The sequence below is a fragment of the Peromyscus eremicus genome, chromosome 8a (genome assembly GCF_949786415.1).
Source record: "Peromyscus eremicus chromosome 8a, PerEre_H2_v1, whole genome shotgun sequence".
Lineage (NCBI taxonomy): Eukaryota > Metazoa > Chordata > Mammalia > Rodentia > Cricetidae > Peromyscus > Peromyscus eremicus.
In genome coordinates, this window is record NC_081423.1 from 44018049 (window position 1) to 44038902 (window position 20854).

Genomic DNA, 20854 nt, shown 5'->3' on the forward strand with positions numbered 1-20854 from the left:
GGTCGGTGTCTGATAGGCAAGGGCCTTTTCAGGCGGGCCAATCAGCGCGAGGGGCGGGGTCTGCGTGGCGCCGTCGACCGGCGTCCGGCGCTGCCCAGTGTGGCTGTGGCGCCGCCCGCCTCGGACGCTCGCTGCCGTCGCCTCTCCGCTCCCCATCGCCGGTCGTCCGCCGCCCGCCGCCAGCAGCCATGAGCGCGCCCGGCTCCGGTGTAGTCTGCTGTCCTCTAGATTAGTGCTCTCCGCCGCGACCGTCCACAGCATGGAGTCGCCCGCCGCGAGCCCGCCGGCCAACTTGCCTCAGACCAAAGGTAGGCTCTCCCGCCCTACCGCGCGGCCCGAACCACACTAAGTTCGATCCCGTCCGGGACACTGGACTCCCTTCCGGGCCGGGCATGGGCAGCGGCACTCCAGCCCAGGACTGGGTCCAGCCGAAGCCCGGGACCTCACGGGACCTCCCTGGAATCCGGATCTTAGGCCGTGGGACTGCACCCAGGCAGGACTCGTTCTCCTAACCCGGCTCCCAAGTCTGGAGCCTCATCGTGAGCTCCTCGTTTAGGCTTCCCGGCTGCATCCTGCACTCAACCGGGATTTCACTGATCCCTGCTAGAGGGTCTTTGGGCTGCACCAGCCCCCTCAGGCCAGGTTGCTGGATTGTGTCCAGGCTGGAATTTATTCTCCTCTGGGCCCCAGGGCTGTGTTCCCAATGCCGGAAACCTGCCTAGTCTTGAACTCAGAACTCCTCTCCTCCAGCTCCCTCCATCCTTGTGAGTCCTTAGCCCACACCTTGCTGGCCTGCACGCTGGCCGCCTGCACTCCTCCCTGGGGCTGTCTCTGTAGAACTTCCTGGCGGCTCCACTTCGTAGCTCAGCCCGTGCTGCCTACTTCTGTCTGACTCAGTGGCAATCTTCTCACTGCACATTAGGAGCTGACCTCTTCCTGCACTTGGTGTGTCTTGGACTGCTGCTTTCAGACCTGTTGTTTGCTACTCGGGCTAGCTGCTGGGCTAGGGGCTAACCGTACAAGACTTGGGCTTGTCTTCTCCAAGTAACTAGCTGGCTTTCCTGGAAATTTCTGTGAGGTGGCGGTGCTGCTGCGTGGGCTGCAGCGGCAGCAGCATTTGTCATGGGAAGTGAGGGGGACAAGACTTGGATGGCAAAGAGAGTTTTTTTTTTCCCCCCCCAGGAAGAGAGAAAGACGTTTTTGACATGTCAGAGACTAAGTAGGTTGGTCTGCAGAAAAGAGAATTCCAAACTAGACCTAGAGCTGTGAATGGGTTGACCCTCAGCATGCTGTATCTGCTGCTGCCTGACCTGGTCAGTCTCTTGACATGTCCAGGCCTTACTAATGAAACAGATAACAGGCGTGTGATGTGAGATTGAAGGTAGAATGGTTTGAAGGCAGCATGAGCGAGATGATCAAGAACCTAGCTTAGCATCTGGCACATAGTTGGTGCACAGGGGGAGAAATGTTGCTGCATGACCTTGGCTGTTTGCAGCTTTTCTTACTGGAAAGGCTCAGCCCTGGGGGGGTCAGGGCCCAGCTTTGGATTGCAGCTAACTGCAGAGTACAGATGGCCGGAATGGCAGGCACTTGGAGAGCGCTTGGGCAGTGGTGGCCTTCTCTCTCCTGACCTAGGAAGCCTCGACCTCAGGAGTCCTGGTCCTGGGCAGGCTGTCCTGGGCAGGCGGGGGCCTTTTCAGTCCCCTGCAGCTGGCTTCCATGGCTGTACAGGAGCCCAGTAGGCGGGGTAATTGCATCTTACGTAAGTGGGAGGCCAGATCCCTGACCATTGCCCAACTTCTGTGAGTAACTAGGGAGGTACTTGTTGGGGGAGGTGGTTGGGGAGGGACTTGCCGTGCAGACCTCGTGGAACTTGAGAACCAGGAAATTAGATGCTGCTCCACTCAGGAAGGGTTTGGAAGCAGTGTTTGCTTTGGAGGCATTTCAGCTCTTCCAGGCCAGAGATGCCGCATCAAAATAAAAGTTGCAGTTGTAGATTACAAGGGAGAGAGATTGTGGGTGATGTAGCAAAGCGCTGATTGGGGATACTGTTGACCCTCATGTGCTGTGGCACTGGACTGTCTGGGTCTGTCTTCTGAGAGAGCCAGTATAAATGTGCAGATTGTAGGTTAGGTGACATGATATTGGGTGGGTTGGGTGGAGGTCAGACTCTCTCCAAGACCCAGGATCCCTGAAGCCTTTTAGGGGGTCTGGAGACATCTGTGGTGGTGGAATAACAATATCCATTCACCAAAAAACGCTTGAGTTGTCGGGCCGGATGGTGGTGGTGCACGCCTTTAATACCAGTACTCGGGAGGCAGAGATAGGTGGGTCTCTGTGAGTTTGAGGCTAGCCTGGTCTACAGAGTGAGTTCCAGGACAGGCTCCAAAGCTACAGAGGACACCCTATCTTGAAAAGCTAAAAACAAACAAACAAACAGAAAACGCTTGAGTTGTCACTTACCAAGGTTTTTGCCACGTGCTGTACGTTGCCTTGTTTATTCCCCGTCACCCCATTTGCTCATTAACAGAGGCTCAGGGACACTAACCATTTACAGAGGCTATATAGCTGTGATAGCCAGAGCAGGACTACAAGATGATCTCTCCTGTGCTCCCTGCGTCCCGTTCCTATATGAGTTGCTTAGGGGAACAGTGGGACCCTGGCATTCTGGCCATCACCCCCATGTCCACTGGACCTGGGGGCCTGCTGAAGCACTTATTGTGCGTGCAGTCTTTAACAGTGGATGCTTCCCCCAGTGTGGCCCTGCAACAGATGCGAAGGTGTAGGTGGAGGCCCTGGTGAATCTGCACCAGTGTGGACCCTGCAGGAACTCTTTTCTACCTTTGCAGAAGACTTAAAAGAAATTACACTTCCATATGCATATATAGATACACGCATGCCGCAGCATAGCGCATGTATGGACGTCTCTCTGGAAGTCAGAATACACTTAGTCAGTTCTCTTGTTCAACCTCTACCACATGGGTTTCGGGCATAGAACTTGGGTCATCAGGCTTGATAGTAAGTACCCTTACCCGCTGAGCCATCTTGCCAGCCTTTTTGCTGAGAACTTTGGACAGAGCAGGCAGGGAGTGGTAGCACCTGACCTTTGGTGGGGAATTTTATCTGTGAACTTCCCACTGGACAGCTGACGGCCTGTCCTTTGTGCCCAAGCCTGGGAAGTTCTCCCCAAATGTGAGAGGCCCATGGGTCCCTTCAGCTTTGCTCGTTAGTGGGCCACTGGCTGCAGTCAGAGGCCAAGGGCAGCTGTTACAGGGACACGTGTGCTCAGGGTGGTCTGGGGAACCCTGTGCATATTTGTTGTGGGTATTCTCACTGGAGCTCATTGGTGGCTGGTGCCTCTGGCAGCCCAGTGAGGCTGCAGGAGCACTGAATGTCTTGTCCTGGTCCTGCCTGCTGTGGTTATAGCTTTCCTCCTGTCCCGGGAGTTGGAAAGACTAGAGGGTGGCACCTTGGGGACTTCCCCCCGTCCTAGTGTGACGCACAGGAAACTCTCTATCAGCCAGCCTGTGGCTCAGGGCCTGAAGGCAGTAAAGTTCCCAGTCAGCCTGTGTGGGGAGAGGCAGCCAGGCTTCCGGTGGGTGAATCAGCAGGCGCTGGGTGCTGACTCACCATGGGCATACCAGTCACTGCCTATAGCTTAAAGGGGCAATGTCTGGCAGACAGTGGTAGGGGGTTATGTACCTGGCCCTGTAGGCTGCCCCTGGCTCTGAGCTGGACACCACAGGTTGTCTGTTCTTGAGCTGGACCTGGCTTCTGGGCAGGCCCTCCTATCCTGTCCAGGAACTTCCTCTGTTAGGTAAACGACTCTTGCTTCCTCTTGCTCACTATTTAGGAGTAGGTGGCAGCTGTTGTTGACTGCCCCTGGCCCAGAGAACAGGGCCTGAGGAAAGCCAGGAGCAGCTTGCAGGGTCAGCTAGGTTGAACTACTTGGGTTCAGATCCCTATTCTGCTCATTTTGCAACATGACATTTTGAACAAATTGCATCTGGTGCATTCTCGACACTTTGTGTAGGTTTCAGTCCTGTGGGTAGGGCCCATCTTTTGGAGAAGAAGCCCAAGGTTTTTTGGTTTTTTTGTTTTTTTTTGTTTTGTGTCCTCCAGCAAAATGAGCTAGTGAGCCCTGCCTTTATGGATGCAGATGGCCTTATCCAGTGGCCAGGTGTCAGGTTCTGGTCGTTACAGCTATAATGGGTCTAGGATCTGGGCCTGACTCCATTGCTTCCTCACCTGGGTAAATGGCATGTCCTCTTTGACTCAACCCTCTTCTCCGAAGTGGGAGGAAGCGTCTTTCCCCTGCAGGGTGGTAGTAAAGATGGGAGATAGTGTTTCCCAAACAAATGGCATCTGTTATTATTTAATTGGTGGGACTGTGGCTGCTTTTCATTGGGAGGTGGGTAAATAGCCTTTGATGATGTACTCATAAAGATCTGTGACCCGGGCTTCGCTGGTTGGAGAGCCAGAACTCGCTATGCTCGAGGACAGCGCTTCTCACCCTTCCTCATGCTTCGACCCTTTAATACAGCTCCTCATGATGTGGTGACCCCCACCATAAAATGATTTTCATTGCTATTTCGTAACCATAATTTGCTACTGTTAAGAATCATAATGTATAGATCTGTGTATTCTGGTGGTCTTAGGCGACCACGTGAAAGGGTCATTTGACCCCCGAAGGGATCTGGACCTGCAGACTGAGAACCGCTGCTCTAGGATCTCTTTCTCCTCTGCTTCCTAAACTGCAGCTGTAGACTACTATGACTGCCTGGGCAGCCTGAGGGAATTAAGAGGGGATTACAGAACTGAGGTGCTCGGGCCTTTCTGCAGACCTGTCCCTGTCACTCAGCTTTGTTGTTCAGTGGCATTGAAAACGTCAGTGAGGGAAGCCTTGGAGGTGTGGGGCTGACCTAAGGGTAGAATCTCCTGGACTAGTTTCTTAGGTAGTAGGATTTCATCGATGTCACATCTGGTGCTAGCCTGGGGAGTGCAGGGCTCATTCTGAATTCTCTCGAGCCTCCCCTTGATCGGTTTTCCATGTCGCACATATCTGTCAGGCCTGTGTGCCCAGCAGCCCCTATAGATTTTTCTTTGCCATTTCACATAAAGAGCAGAGACAATGCTCTATCTTACTAGGCCACATAGACAACAAGCCTAGCCATACTTGGCCTTGGGAGAGTCAGCAGCTTCCTGCCCTGACCCTTCTCCCTGCCTGCTGGATTGCGGTAGTGCCTTGGCTGAGCTGGAGTTCTAGGGCTGCCCTGACTTCTCAGGGATGCTGTGTCCAGCAGCACCCACAGCTAGTCCCTGACCCTGAGCGGCTCAGCTGAACCTTCCTCCCATGTATGGGCCTGTGGTGAAGCCTCCTCTGTGACCCCCTCCTGGTTAGGCTTCCTTTTCCTTCTCTCCCTCTTCCTCATATTCCCTTTACTCCCCATCTCCCCAGTACCGCACCTCATATTTCTTTTCTTTCTTTTTTCTTCTTTTGAGACTTAATGACAGATGTGCCCTACCACTCCTGGTTTTATGTGGTGTTGTGGATCAAACTCAGGGTCTCTGGGGATTCAGTCCAGGGCCCCATGCATGCTAGGTAGGCACTCTACCAACTGGGGCACACCCGAGCCCCTTCAGTTCTTTTTAAAATTCGAGCTTACTAGCATTCAGTTGGTGGAGACAAGAGGATCAGAAGTTCAATGTTGCAGATAGGCATGGTGGTGCATACCTTTAATCTCAGCACGTAGGAGTCAGAGGCTGTAGGACCCTGTCTCAAAAAGAAAATTTCAGTGCCATCCTCAGCTGTATACCATACAGTGAGTTCTTACACGAGACTGTCTCAAAATACATAGGTAAAAATTGAACTTTGGTATGCCCAACGTGTGTTTAGCCCTCTGTTCTACCGAGGCCCAGGCTGCTTCCACATGGTGGACGACAGGGCAGCCCTGAGATGAGAATGGAAGGAAACTGGAGTCAGCTGTCTGGGACCACAGTGCCTCTTCACTCTTGGCTTTGGCTTCATTTGTGCTGGGACCTCGGTGGAAGGGAGGTTCTGTGTGCTGGTTGATGGAGGTGCTGGTTTAGGACAGCTCGGAGTCTATGTGGGTGAGTGTTTTTCTGGCTGCCGCAACTTGTGTGGTGCCTACCTGTGTGCCTGCAGGAACAATCTTGGCCTTGGTCCCTTGTATCACTGCAAATGTCACCAAGTTCAGAAGCTTGTCTTGCGTCAGCAAGTGTGCAGTGACAGGCCAGGTTCCTTGGGGACAGGGCTGCAAAGGGCCCTGGATATTAGCAGCAGGATTGGGCATAATCAAGAGGCAGGTTGTGTCAGGGGGAGCCAAGGGCCAGTACTTCGGCCTGGCACATGGTAACTCACTGAGTTGCCACGGGAGTGGGTGGGCTGTCAGAGACGTCATTTCTAAGGGAAGGGAAATGGGCAGTTTTGACAGCCTGCAGGATGAAGGGTCCCACCTAGTGAGGTGTGGCCAGAGGAGAAGGATTCTTGCTCCTGTTGACCTGTGAAGCCGGTCCTGGGCCCTGGGATTGATAGGGGCTGTGCCCTTGGCAGAGTCATAGTCTCCTTCCTTCCTGTCTGGGCTTGGCCCGGCTGCCATGCACTTGAAGCTGGCACATTTTAGCTACCAAGGGGAAGCTGCTCACCAAGAAAGCCCACCCTTCTTTTTGGACCTCAGTTTTCCCTGTTCAGTTGTGGGTGGTCTTGTTTATTCTCTAAAAGACTGCTGGATGGAGATGGCCAGCTGAGTGGGAAGATGGGACATCTTGCCTCTGACACTTAAGCAGCAGCATCAGCTCCCAGTTTGGTTGGCTTAGTTGCCCGGGCCCAGGACTTCTCCTGGAAACCAGATGCCATATTAAGCACTGGCGGTAGGGGTGGGGAAAGTAAACAAGGCCTAAGTGTCACTTTTATCATTGGAAACCATGGGATAGGACTTACTGTCTTGTGATGCACGGCTCTCACCAAGGGGCGTGCTCTCAGTCTATCCCTGCTGACGGTTGGATGTTAGAGCAAGCCGGGCTGTTCGGGATCCTGTCCATACCCCAGCAGATGCTCACAATGCCCTTTGTCAAGCCATCTCTCCCCTTTGCCTGACTTGTACAGTGGATCAGTGAAAAACTTTTCCTCATGGAGCCATGGAGAAGAGGGTGTAACGTGGGTGGTGGCCTCAGATAGCTCCCCCTTATCCTCTGTTGGGCACTGCTGGGTCCTGGGAGGTCTGCCAGACCTCTCCGCATCATACTGAGGCCCTGGTGCCCAGAGAGACATAATCATTTGCCTAAGAGTGCATAGCAAAGAAGTGGCAGAGTGACAGCTGAACCCGACCACTTGGCTCCAGAGTGGCTTGTCTGGGAAAGTAACCGTGAGGAGTGGCAGTAGAGGCCAGGAGGTCGCAGGGACGGCAAGGGGACTGAGTTGCAACTGTCAGCTGGCAGGATCAGGTACCAGACTGGATGGGGTCGAAGGGCCGAGAGAATAGTATATGCAAAGGGAATAAGGTGGAAAGCTGCGTGTGAGGGGGCAGTGGTACAGGTGGGAGGAGGATGGGGCCAGAAGTTCGCCCTCATCTGTGGGTGCTTTGATGTCAGCGGTAGATTCTTAGGTAGGTGGTTCAATCCCTGTCAGCCTCAGTTTCTTCACTTCTTCCCCGAGGAGGTTCTGTGAGGCTGGAGTGAGCTATGTAGATGCCTGGCGCTAGGCTGACCTGCACAAAGGACTCTGCGATCCTGGCAGGCTTGTGGTTTGCTCATGGTGGCCAAGAGTCTCTGTTTGTTGTGGTGACAGTCACCACCTTGGGCCACACCTGGTGGGTAGCCCCAGGCTGCCTGACCATCTGGGCCCAGCCCTGACATTGGCATTGGATAGTGCCAGCGGTGTCTGGTGGCTTGAGGCCTTTTTCTGGGCTGTCTCCATGGTGGCCTTGCCCGTTCCCTCTGACAGCTGGCGTGGCTGCACCAGTAGCTTGGGTCTCTCCTAACATAGGCTGCTGGCCCTGTTAGGGTAGCTGGCTGTGTGCTGCCCAGCCTGGGCAGATAAGAGAAGCTCACCACCGTACCCAACTGCAGGTGTGGGCATGACCTTGACAGATGGGGCAATTGAGGCCTGGCAGAGGGCATATCTTATACTACCTCCCAGTCCACTGCAGGAGACACAGGAGAGCAGAAAGTGGCGGTGATGTGGATGGGTGGCACTATGATCTCCACTTAGGCAGGTTTGCCAGGGCTGGGGATCAGGCTGTGGCTCTAGATGTTGCAAGCAGAGTTGTGCATTTTATTATGGAACACTTCATATTTTGGTTGCAAAGAGCCTCCTATCAGGAATGAAAACTACATAGTCCAGGCCGAAGTGCAGAGAGAGAACTTGCGCATAGGCCAATCTGGGTACGTACAGAGTTTTCGCAGCTGCCCAACTCTACCCCTAGCATGTGTAGCCAGAGGTCACATTAGGCAAAGACTTGGACCCACGGGTGCATGAGACCCAGGGCCTGTCCCCTCAGCACAGGGAGAACCCCGCACCTCACCCAAAGGGGTCTGCAGTGAGCCCAGCTACTCATCTTGGTCTCCCAGTCAGTACTTTTGAGAGCCACTTTGGGCTGGCCTGGACACACAGGCCTTACTACCTGAGGAGTCACATCCCAAGCTCTGGATTGTGTGTGCGGCTATGGCCAGATCTGCCAGAATCTAGTTTAGACATGGCTTCACGGACTGGGGTCTCCTGGCAGGTGGTGGCAGGTATGGTGGACAGTTCCTGACTATAGGACTAGGTAGCCAGAGTGAGCTGGTGGGAGTTTGCAGGAAGCTTCTGAGAAGGGCCGGCATTTGGTCTGCTTTTCTGTCCTGTGGGACACTGAGGAGACTTGTTGCATCTTTCTTACCCTGCTTTTCCCTGGAGTTTTCTCCCCACTTGGGGGTCAGTGCCTCGACTGCCTGGAGAAGCTGAGGCTGAGAGAGTTAGTGCCTTCTGTCAGCGGTGGGTGCCGAACCCTGGGGCCCTAGAAGTGGGAGACGGAGATCCTGGGGTACCACCCCATTCAGGTCATGCGCCAGGCCAAGCCTCTGTTGCCCCAGTGGATGTCTGTGTTCTGGTGTGACCAATGAGGGAACTGAGACTCAGAGAGTGGAAGTACAGTGAGCAGGGGCCTGAATGGAGCCCAGGCTCAGCCACTCCCTCCCCAGGGTTGACCCTGGTGGCAGAAGGACATGGTGAGGCAGGGGTTGCTGTTACAGAGACCACCGAATAGGCAGCTTCCACAGCAGGAACTTGAGAGGAGGGTAGACAGTTCCCAGAGGCCATGCAGGAAGGCTCTCTTTCAAGCCTCTCTTTGGCTTAGAGGTGGCATTTGGCTTCCTCTTTTGTACCCCAATTTCCTCTATTATAAAGATACCAGTTGTGCTGGAAGAGCACTTACTTACCTGGCAGGCAAAAAGCTCTAGGTTTCGTCTCCATGTTCATATGTGTGTGCACAGGTACACACACACAAACACACTCACCAGTCCTGTCACACTGGATTAGGGCCAACTCTAATGACTTCATTTTGATTTAATTAACTCTGCCCTCCCCCCAAAAGCAAAAAACCCCTATTCTCCAAATAAGGTTGCATTCTGGGGGTCAAGACTTCAGCATATAAGTTTTGAAAGACACAGCTCAGCTCAGACCAGAGACCTAGGACATGAGCTTTTGTGTGGTTGGGAACATTGGTACTGGGCAGACTGCATTCCATTCCTGGTGGTAAGAGGCCTGGAAACTCATGCATAGCTGAGCATTCGAATGTGTGTGTGTGTGTGTGTGTGTGTGTGTGTGTGTGTGTGTGTGTGTGTGTCTTATAGGCACAGCTGTCTGGTGCCTCCCAGCTGCAGGGCAGCTCCTAGGAGGGTGGAGCTTGGCTTTGCCATTGTGCTGGGGAGAAGGCCTGTGCCTGGCCCCCCGCCTGAGGGGGACCATGCTCTGAATAGGCTCTGAGGGTCCTCTTGGCACTGATCACACTGTCCCTTGGGTATCTATGTCTGGAGGGGCAGGTAGTGAGGACCAGGGGCCTGAATCACCTCTCTCCCCACCTCTGCCCAGCCCAGGACTAAGAGTCGATCCCTGTCTTCTCTCCACTTCAGGAAAGTCCAAAAGGAAAAAGGATTTGCGGATAGCCTGTGTGTCCAGGCCACCTGTGCCCAGCCCCACGTGAGTCTGCCTTAAGTTCCTTACTCTGTTCAGACTTGGAGAAACTTCTTGAAGGAGGTCAGGAGTGTGAGTAAGAAGTAGGGACACGGGGGTCAGAGGTGGGTGAGAGAGCTGTTTCTTCTCATCCTGTCTTGGTGGCTCTAGTGGAGACTCAGGAGCACTGGCCGTTTGCTCCATGCCTTCCCAATCCTTGTCTTGGGGGCTCTGTCAGGGCCGCCTGGCCACACTGTTACACGGAGACCTAGTAGACAATCAATGAAGTGGGGTGGCTGTGTAAGCTGCCCCCAGGACCAGGATACATCTCACCCTCATACCCCCATTGTTTCTTTTCCCAGAGAAGCTTATGGCTCTGCTTTCTCCACAGACCTCCTCGGAACCTCGACTCCCGGACCTTCATCACTATAGGAGACAGAGTAGGTGGTGACTGGACCCTGGGAAGCTTCCTGCCTCATCCCATAGGGCCATTGAGAGGTGGCCATGGGTGGTAGGCAGAGCTTGGCTCTGGGGAAGAACTTCTTTCCTGTCTTGCTGGTTGTGGCCCTGGGCCACGTGGCCTTGAACCTGTCTGGAAGAAGTACATTCCACCTGCCGTATAGGGCTGTGGGGAGCCCAGAACTGCCTATCTCAGAGGGTGGGCTATGAATCTCCCACTTCTGTATCGCCTGGAAACAGCATGTTGGACATGCAGGCTCCTGGGCCCCAGACCTCAGGCCAGACCCTAGACTCTATATCATACATACCTGAGTGCCTCGAAAGACTGCCTGCCATTGAGAAGCCCGACTTGGGGATATGCACCAGGGCAAAGCATGCTGGGAGCCTCTGGCAGCGCCTACCTACCCAGCTCCTGTCATTGCCTGGTGTCCTGTTAGTCTGATTGCATAATCCCGTATATCTCATTCAGGGGAGGGAACTCCCATAAAGACTCAGTAGATGATTGACTAGTGTCTCCCTCTGCTGAGATGTGTGTGAAAGAGGGAAGAGTTCTTCTCAAAGTCTCCAAGTATTTGGTTTTGAACCCATTTTATAGAGATCTGTGGCAGGCTCAGATTGGCTAAGTGATTTCCACAGGGTCACACAGCATGGCATACAGCCTCTTCAAACTTGAATCTGATTCGCTTGTCCTCTGCTTTTTTTTTTCTGGGTGAGGGATAAGAGCTAGTCTCTGACTTGATGATGATCACTAATCACCTCTCCTTTTTTGCCTCTTAAGAACTTTGAGGTGGAGGCTGATGACTTGGTGACCATCTCAGAGCTGGGCCGCGGAGCCTATGGGGTGGTGGAGAAGGTGCGACATGCTCAGAGTGGTACCATCATGGCTGTAAAGGTAAGCAGGGCTCACCCTACTGGAGGAGCACTTGAGGAGAAATGGACCGAGCTGCAGGTTGACTACCTACCCGTGGCCCTGTCACTCACCGTCATCACCCGCATTGAGGCAGAACTTCTCAGACCAGGCCGGGCCATGGATTCCCCAAGGCTCCTGGCCCTCATGGACTAGGCAAGGGGTGCGGCCTACACATGGCCCTGACATGCATCTCTCCTGCAGCGCATCCGGGCCACTGTGAACTCACAGGAGCAGAAACGCCTGCTTATGGACCTAGACATCAACATGCGCACGGTTGACTGTTTCTACACGGTCACCTTCTACGGTGCCCTCTTCAGAGAGGTAGGCTCTGTCTCTGCCCACCTCTTGCCAACCACTACTGCCATGCCGCTGCTACTGTGTGTAGCTGCTGGGACCTTGGATACAGGGGAGCCACACTGAGCTCTCTGTCACCTAAGACAGCTTAGATGGGATCTGGAGAGGCAAGCTTGGAAGCCTGGATTCCTTGTTCCTGGGCAACTCTGTGCCTCGGTTTCCTTGTCTGAAGATGAAGCAGGTGTCTGAGCAGGTCTCTTTATTTATTTATTTTTATTTTTTATTTTTTTTTGGTTTTTCGAGACAGGGTTTCTCTGTGTAGCTTTGCGCCTTTTCCTGGAACTCACTTGGTAGCCCAGGCTGGCCTCGAACTCACAGAGATCCGCCTGGCTCTGCCTCCCTAGTGCTGGGATTAAAGGCGTGCGCCACCACCGCCCGGCTGCAGGTCTCTTTAGGTTGTGGTCAGGGGCCTGATCTGGGGCCCGGCACTCAGTAGCAGCTGAGATTTATATTTGCAGCTATTTGCTTTCTGCTAGCACCTGAGTGGGCATGCAGGGTGAGCCCCAAGGGGGAAGCACTGTGGAGGGGTGACGATCTGGGCTAGATTCTAGATGCAGAGGACTGGCTGTATGTTGGGGTAGAGGACTGGAGGGTGAGGCAAGGTATAAGGTCTAGGATCAAGAGTATAGAGCTGCCCCCTGAGCCAGCTGGAGGCATTTAGTGTTGGGAACAGCATGAGGTGACCCCCAGAGTCAGCATGGAGCAGGGACTTGCCTTGGATGAGGTTGGCTTCTTGAGTGGTTCATGGTGATTCTCTGCCCTGGCTTTCCTTTTGGATCTTTCTCAAGTCCCAGTGGTGGCTCAGACCCCACCTTACACATTTCATGTAGTGGGCTGATACCCTGTGTAAGTGTCAGCTGACTCTGTGCTCGGGAACTTCTGGGCTGAGCCACCTCTATTGGAGGCCATCTCAAGGCTGTGCAGGTTTGCTGGGGAGAGGAGAGGTCATTTCCAGTGAAAGGAATTTGGTTCTTGTCCCTTTGTGTCCTGAAAGTCTCAGGACACACTAGGCTCCTGCTTCCCTGGGAACACTATGGCGCTAGGGCACAGGTGGAGGAGACTGGGGCTAGGTGGCATGGACTGCATGGTGAGGTGCCAGAAAGGCAAATCTGAAAGGCAGGCAGGGGTGGTGAGGGGTTCAGGAACATCTGAGGTGTGTATGGGAGTGGGGAGTGGTTCATAATGTCCCTTTCTAGGTGGAGGCTGCACCTGGTGCTCAAGGCCAGGCTGTTCAGGGCTGAGGAGACCACTGGGAGCCTATAGGTTGTCAGGGTAGCATTAGTGGACCAGCTAAGCACTGGGTGTTCTCTTAGGGAGATGTATGGATCTGCATGGAGCTCATGGACACTTCACTGGACAAGTTCTACAGGAAGGTGCTGGACAAGAACATGACAATTCCGGAGGACATCCTGGGCGAGATTGCTGTGTCTGTGAGTGGCCTGGTTCTACCCAGCATGCACAGAGCCTGCTGTGTGACTGAATCTTGGCATAGCAGCTGTCCCCTGGAGGCTCAGTACTTCTGAAACCTTGGAGCATTACCTTCCTAGAGAGGCCCCAGGCTGGAGCTCCTTAGGCTTGGCCACTACCTGCCTCCAAGCCTGTGAATACATCTCTCAGGTTCCCGCCCATTTTGAAGAAAAGAGCTTAGTACTGCCTCATACTAAGATACCCCATGGTAGCTCCCAGAGGTCCGGGCTGTGATAGGGAAATGTTTGCTTTCTGAGTCTACTGTTTCTAGAGGAGGGTAACAACTCTGGTTTGCGCGTTGCTACAGCTGAGCATGGGGTAGAATCAAGGATGCCCTTTAATCCTGTTTGCACCTGGAAGCGTTTAAACCATCCCATGCCTCCAGCCCCTCTCTTTCCTAGTCCCCGGAGGTAGCTCTACTAGCGGGGTGAAAGAAACCTGGGGGCCTGGTAGGTCTTGGTGATGGCCTTTGGGCAGCACCGCTTGGGATTTGTGGAGTGAGAGGAAAGGCAGGAAGCTGTCAAGTCTGTCCTAGGACAGCCAGGATGACGGGCACATCTGGGGCATGGGCAGGAGCTGGGTGACAGGGCTAGGGTGTGTTTAGAAGGGATGAGGTTGGCTGCTTTGTTATCGTTGGTGTTACCTGGAATAACAGCAGTCCTGCCTCCCCCACCCCTATTCAGATCGTGCGGGCCCTGGAGCACCTGCACAGCAAGCTGTCTGTGATCCACAGAGGTCAGTGTCCTCCACCAGCCACTGAGGCTCAGGGAGGGACAGACTGTGATACACCTGGTGGGGTGTGGGTCACTTTCTGCGTTTGTGCCTTTGGGTCTGCTGTGCTCAGAACAGGAGGAACTAACTGGATGCTTGCTTTTCCTGGGCTCCATTGTCCACTTCTCATTCATATGTACAGTTTATGTGCTGTGAAACACCTAGGTCGTGGCATGTCACTCTGGGAATCGGATACAAACTTCCTCTCACCCCCCACGCAACCATCCTGAGCTTTTCTGGGCTCCTTTTGCCCTTGTGGCCACTAGTCTGGTTTTTCCCTTCCAGGGTTATTAGTTATTAAGAATCAGCCTCCCGACAGGTCGTGGTGGCACACACCTTTAAACTCAGCACTCAGGAGGCAGAGGCAGGCGGGTCTCTGTGAGTTCGAGGCCAGAGCTAGTTCCAGGACAGCCAGGAACTTCACAAAGAAACTCTGTCTCAAAAAACAAAAACTAAACAAAACAAAATAAAGACAAAGACAACCTCCCACTAACTTGGTTGCGCTGTGCTTAGAAAATGGAGGAGGTCATATCGACTTGGATGCTCAGTACTCACCCCAGTTCCATCCTCGGGTCATCATTGTTGGCCCGTTGCTATGGAATCTTCCTGTCCTTCTCTGTGCATCTTTGCCTTTACACATCCACATGGACATTTGCTTGGAAGTTCCTGCCTCCTATGAGGCACATATGCGCACAGACCCATCCTCACACCGTCACCCACCCTATTATTCACCCACTTCCTAGATTTGTGTCTCTAGCAGGTGGTGTGCATGCATAGCCAGCCCCTAGGTAGTGTCTCCAGGGCTCTGATGTCTCTTTGGTAGGGATAGGTTGAAGTGCATTCTGACTCATTGTCCAGCTATGGGATGGGGCCTGCTGCTGCACATCTCACTGCTTCTCTTTCCTTGTCCTAACCTTGGAGCATTGGGTAACCTGCTGCTGGACCACAGGGCACTAGAGGAGGCAGCATCTCATTTGGCACAGGCTGAGAAAGGTATGCTCTTCTTGTAGATGTGAAGCCATCCAATGTCCTTATCAACAAGGAGGGGCATGTGAAGATGTGTGACTTCGGCATCAGTGGCTACCTGGTGGACTCTGTGGCAAAGACAATGGATGCTGGCTGCAAGCCTTATATGGCTGTAAGTGGGGACATCCTGGCTAGGTGAAGGACAGGACAAGATTCTGATGCTATGTAGTGGGCTGGATTTTTCCAGCTGTACCTCCTGCCACCATTTTTCTGTGCTGCAAGATTCCTATTTGGATGAACTTGTAGTCTGTAGAACCTGTGATCCCTGTTATTAGGAAGGCAGAGTTCCTTAGGACTGGAGGCCCGGTGGGAAGGCAAGGATTGGCTCTGGCTCTTGCTGGCCTATCTCATGTGAGCAGGGGAACCTGATGGCACTCTGCTATGGAGTAGAAGAGGAAGGGTCTAATGGAGGGAGCCTTGGCTGGTTGTTCAAGTCCTCTGGTCTCTCTTGCAGCCTGAAAGGATCAACCCTGAGCTGAATCAGAAGGGCTACAATGTCAAGTCTGATGTCTGGAGCCTCGGCATCACCATGGTACTGTCTGGGCTGGGTGCAGCACTTGCTGGTCCAGTGGGGTGGGGTGTGTCTGTGTTGGGGTCCATGAACTCCAGGTAGTTTAAATCCCAGAAGAAAGAGTTGGTTTCAGTGTCCAAGAAAACAAATGCACCATCAAACATTCCTATTGGGTAAGAGGACATTTGGGAGGTAGAGGACCTCTTTCCTGAGGGCTCAGTTGAACCATCATGGATGTTCCCTGGATTCTGTGATGTCAGCCTTTTCCCTAGAGTCATGGGTAGATAAGAAATCCCAGCTGATGCTAAGTTTATTTCTTGCCATGCAAGCCATTTCCAAATCAAGAAGGTAAACTCTTAGCTGGGCACGCTGGCACCCTCCTGTGATGTGATTCCTGTGGTAGCACCCTTTTGTAATGTGATGCTTTGGAAGGCAGAGGCAGAAGGATCAGGAGTTCAAGGTTATCCTCAACTTCATAGTGAATTTGAGGGACTCTGTTTCAATACCCTTCCCAACCCTCAAAAAAAAAAAAGGAATTGAGCTTTTCCACACCAGGAGTCTGTTGCTATAGGTTCCTGTTGTATTTCTGCCGGCTCAGCAGGGTGAGGCTCTGCATCCTGGCCTTGTGGAGGCTGAGAGGATCCTTGGCTTGGAGGGAGGGGCAGGGGCTAGCCCATTAGGATTGGGTTGGACCAGGTAAATCTAAGTCCAGGTGTAGGGATGCGCCTCTGCCTTCTTGAACTGTCTGGCAGAGAGCTCCAGTTCACCTATTGATGTGATAAAACACAAAAGCAGTTTGGGGAGGAAAGGGTTTATTTTGGCTTACAGCTCTCAGGTCATACCCCTTCCCTGAGGGAAGTCAGGGCGGGAACCTGAAGGCAGGACCTGAATGAAACAGAAGCCATGGAGGAGTGTGCTCCTGGCTGGCTGCTCCTGGCTGGCTGAGCCTGTTTTGTTATATCACCTGGACCACCAGCCTAGAGGTTGAGTCGAATACCTACAGTGAGCTGGGGCCTCCCACTCAGTTATCAATCAAGAAAATGCACAGGCTTGCTCATAGGCCAGTCTGGTGGGGACCATTTCTCAATTGAGGTTCCCTCTTCCCAGATGACTTTAGCTTGTGTTGAATTAACATTAAACTAGCCAGCACAATGTTGTAATGGAGTTGAATTCTTTGAAGGTGGGGGCACTTCTTTACTACACATGGATGGGAAAATGTCCTGGTACCTTAGTTCTTGATATAGCAAGAACAATCTGTCTGCAGTTTAACAAAAAGTGAAATTCTGGCCATCTGGAGTCACCGTTACCAATACACACTGCCCATTTTCTTGGTTACCTCATGTCTAATTGTTCTGAGACTCTTCCCATGGTTGATCTCATGACTTTTGGGTAAGACATTTTTGTTGTTGTTAAAGAGGCTTAATCTTGAAGGCTGGGGTCAAAGTTTTACAATAGCTTTTCAGGCTGTGGAAATAGGAGCAAGGCTTGGGATGCCTTCCAGATTTTCTAGAACCTCTTCCTCCAGGTCCACCCCTCATGTTTGTCCTCAGCCTAACATTTCCACTTAAAACGCTGTCATCCAGGGAGCAGTTACACAGTTCAATGCATCCCCTTCCGGGTGGCAACAGGAGCTCTTGGCACACACATTTTCTATGTCTCAGAACACAAGGGGGTTCCCCCGACAGACACAGGTCACACTCAGGAACGTTCTCAGCCAGGAAGCAGTGTTGACGAAGTGCTGACCTGAGTGAACTTGGAGGAAGAGGGTCCCCATGTCCACTGTTCTCCCTCATGTTCAGCTCTTAGAGGGGGCTGCCTCCTGGGGGTGGTCAGTCTTTCTGTAAATAATTTCTTGTGATAGGTGACTGCCTTATGCCTACGCTGAGATAGCTTTTCTTTATCATTTTCTAAGCTCTTCAGAAAAAAAGATCATCAGACAATATGGTTGAGGCCCAGGGTCTGGTGCTTTTGGTTAGGTATATGGTGCCGCTGAGCTTTTTCTTATAGTCTGCAGAAAGGCCCCACCGTAGAGTCTAGAAATGCTGAATCTGCACGGTTCTGTCCTGTGGACAGACACATAGGGTGGCACACACTCTCCTCCCACCCATGCTGTTCTCATGTTGGCTGGAAAGGCCTGGAGACTGATGGGGAAGCCCCTTCCTAGCCGAGTCTTTAGTGCTGTGTTTGTTCCAGTTGCATTTGTTTGAGTGGTATCTCTTCCATTCCTTATGGTGGCTACAGCCTGCTCTCCCAGTCAGGAGGTATCCATGCAGGAGAGTCCACCATGCCCTGTTGTCCTCACTAGTAAAAGCAACAGCTAGATAGGTGGCCCTGAATATTGAAGTCTGTGCTGGGGAGGTATTGGAGAGGGTGTAGCTGGGGCCAACAGGGACTAGGACTTGATACAGTGAGGTACTCTGCTGACTGCTGCCTTGTGGGAAGGTGTCTGTGGCTGCCACTCCCCCAGGGCTAGACTTAGTCTGAGCTAGTTCTGCTAACCCGGTCAGACATGCTTAGTACTGGCATCCCAGTACCTGACCTACTGCTGGGTGTGAGGGCAGTCAGTGAGAGCACCACTGGCCTGGCCTGGGGTACTGGGGAAGGATGGCCAGGTCCCTTCCACTTTGTGCTTCTGGGTACAAAGTTCGGGTCATCCGATGTCTGGAGCCTGCTGACTCTGCTGCTGTTCCTACTGCAGATCGAGATGGCCATACTTCGATTCCCTTATGAGTCCTGGGGGACACCGTTCCAGCAGCTGAAGCAGGTGGTGGAGGAGCCATCCCCACAGCTCCCAGCTGACCAGTTCTCCCCCGAGTTTGTGGACTTCACTAGCCAGTGGTGAGTGTCTGGGCTGTGTCCTCTCCTCCTGCATCCAGGAAACCCTTTGAGCCACACGGTAGCAAGAGGCAGGAAGCAGTGACAGCTGCAGCGGGAGCAAAACCCGAGTCCCAGTGGGAGGTTTTCGTTTAGACTTCCCTGAACAGGGTGAATCAGGTAGACTCAAGGAGGGGAGGAGTAGTGTGTGTGTGAGAATATGTATATTACCAAAGATTAAAATGCATAGCGAAGTGTGCTTTTATTGGTGCCTAGAAGTTTTTATCAAATTACAGAAAGCTCAAGGAAGCTTTATAAAAAATCATGTTTAGAGTTATAAAAGAATAAAAAAGGCAATTATACAGAGCATGTTCTTTAACCATAATTAAATAACCACACAGAAAGTAAAAGTGGCTTCTTGTAAATAACTCTGGGGTTATAAAAGAGATTTAGAAAATCCCTTTTTAAGAAGAAACTAGTGAGAGCAAACCAGCGTTTGTGTGTTGTGGGCCAAGAGGTGCTCGGAGAGCAAGACAGAGCCTCTCAGTAGAAAACAAGAAAAACTGAAAGCAGATGAGCCCAGCAGCAAGGCTCATTGATTAGTCTGACCCTTTCTGATTGGACCTTCATGCTCCAGAACCATTGATTGAAGCCTTCCCTTCTGATAAAGGATAATTTAGTATGTGGTCATTAGGCAGAACACTTCAGGGTTGGTGTCATGGAGACAGCTAGACTCCAAGAGGCAAGGAAAGTTGCTACAAGACTGTAGTTTGTACCCATGGACCCCAAGCCACTTTGCGAGACCCCCAGACAGTCTCGCTCCTTCTCTGGGCCCCAGGAGTATGCTGCTTAATGGGGGCAAGCCCAGCCTGTCTAGATTCGCTTCCTCCGTGTGAACCTGGCTTCACTGCCCTCTTTCCTAGCCTAAGGAAGAACCCCGCCGAGCGCATGAGCTACCTGGAGCTAATGGTGAGTGTGCATGGGAAGTGCCTGCCCTGCCCTGCCCCTGTGCTGTGTAGTGGCTGGGTGGGGCTACCTGGAAGAGGGTTGCATCCACGGGTTCACATGCACAACCCAGGCCTTGTGGAAGGATGCACAATGCTGTGACAGTAGGGCAGAGGGGTCAGTGTGGCATCAGAGAATGCTTCCTAGACGAGATGCCATTTGAACTGAGCTGGAGGGATGGATATGGGCTTTTTGCTGATGAAAGAAGGGTAGAGGGTCTAGTAGAGCAGAGGCCTGGTACCCTTGAGGAAGGAGATGTTTGTATAGTGGGAGCATTACTGTGGGAGACTGAGGCAGAGCCACAAGCTCTGATGGTTTTGGAGGGCTTCTGGGGTAGTAGACAGCAGGAGTTGGCCAGACGGGAGGAGCATGCTGGGGTGGATCAGGCCTGGGGGGGGGCTCCCCTTTATACTTCCTCCTGTACCCCTTCACCCCCAGAAATTGTGCCTCTGTTTCCTACCAGGAACACCCTTTCTTCACCTTGCACAAAACTAAGAAGACGGACATTGCTGCCTTTGTGAAGGAGATCCTGGGAGAGGATTCATAGGCCTGGGACCCCACTGGTCTGCCAGCATCCCATACCCCTCCGCTGGGCCAGCACTTACCTACAGCCATAAGCTACTGCCATTCTGGTCCTGGGCATTCCAGGAGGAATTGAGGGGGTGGTTCCTGTTTGGCTTGGCAACTAGCTCTCCCAAGTGCCAAAGAATCGGACCTCAGGGGCTCCTAGCCAGGCCCATGTGGGCCCCACAGTGCCTCTGCTGTTGCTGCTCCCAGGGTCTCAGGCCTCCACCCAAGGGATGAATTTGGAGGGGCCTTTGTACCCCCCACAGATGCTGTTGCCTCTTGAAGAGGAGGCAGCCGGTGCTTCTGTGGACAGGCCATAGCCTTGGTACTGTCCTGGATGCTACCCAGGTTGTATATATATTTTAAATCACAACTGAATGGACTTTGTACACTGGCCTGGATCAGGGACATCTCTATCCTGTCTCGGGTGCTGAGGACACACTATGGGGATGAGCCATGGGAATCCCCTAAGACTTTCTTGGGAGGTGTGTTGAGTTGCCCAAGGTCATCCCCCAGCACTGGCCAGTGGTCTCTTGGGGGCACACTGACCTAGCCCCTAGCCTCCACCTCTAGTGATATTTGCCTTTATTTTTAAACTATTATCCTTGTTGCCTTTTGCTTTGTGGGTGTCGCTGGTTTTTCTTGCATGGTTTGAAGCTGGTCACTTAACCCTATGTGCCAGCAGGATCACAGCTACCCCTGTGCTCAGGCTGGAGTCTACAGGATGGCTCAAGCTCTTTGCACAAGGCCACCAGGGGAGCCATACCAACTCTCCAAGTGTGACCAGCTCATGGGAGCTAAT

General features: G+C 52.8%; 1 protein-coding gene across 1 annotated transcript; it reads left to right on the plus strand.

The window, feature by feature from the left end:
• Positions 1–94: 94 nt before the first annotated feature.
• On the plus strand, positions 95–20670 carry Map2k3 (mitogen-activated protein kinase kinase 3). Its single transcript, XM_059270838.1, has 12 exons — positions 95–308; positions 10129–10195; positions 10560–10608; positions 11406–11519; positions 11739–11858; positions 13205–13321; positions 14042–14093; positions 15140–15267; positions 15610–15687; positions 18365–18504; positions 19404–19449; positions 19949–20670. The coding sequence occupies exons 1-12, from the start codon at positions 260–262 to the stop codon at positions 20030–20032; spliced, it is 1044 nt and encodes a 347-aa protein (XP_059126821.1). The 5' UTR covers positions 95–259; the 3' UTR covers positions 20033–20670.
• The last annotated feature ends 184 nt before the right edge of the window (positions 20671–20854 follow it).

Excerpts from the sequence above, each read along its gene's own strand:
- Map2k3 (XM_059270838.1), top strand. The coding sequence starts at position 260 with ATGGAGTCGCCCGCCGCGAGCCCGCCGGCCAACTTGCCTCAGACCAAA. Across the intron at positions 15,268-15,609 it reads GCTGCAAGCCTTATATGGCT|CCTGAAAGGATCAACCCTGA; the intron begins GTAAGTGGGGAC and ends TCTCTCTTGCAG. Across the intron at positions 18,505-19,403 it reads GTGGACTTCACTAGCCAGTG|CCTAAGGAAGAACCCCGCCG; the intron begins GTGAGTGTCTGG and ends CCTCTTTCCTAG.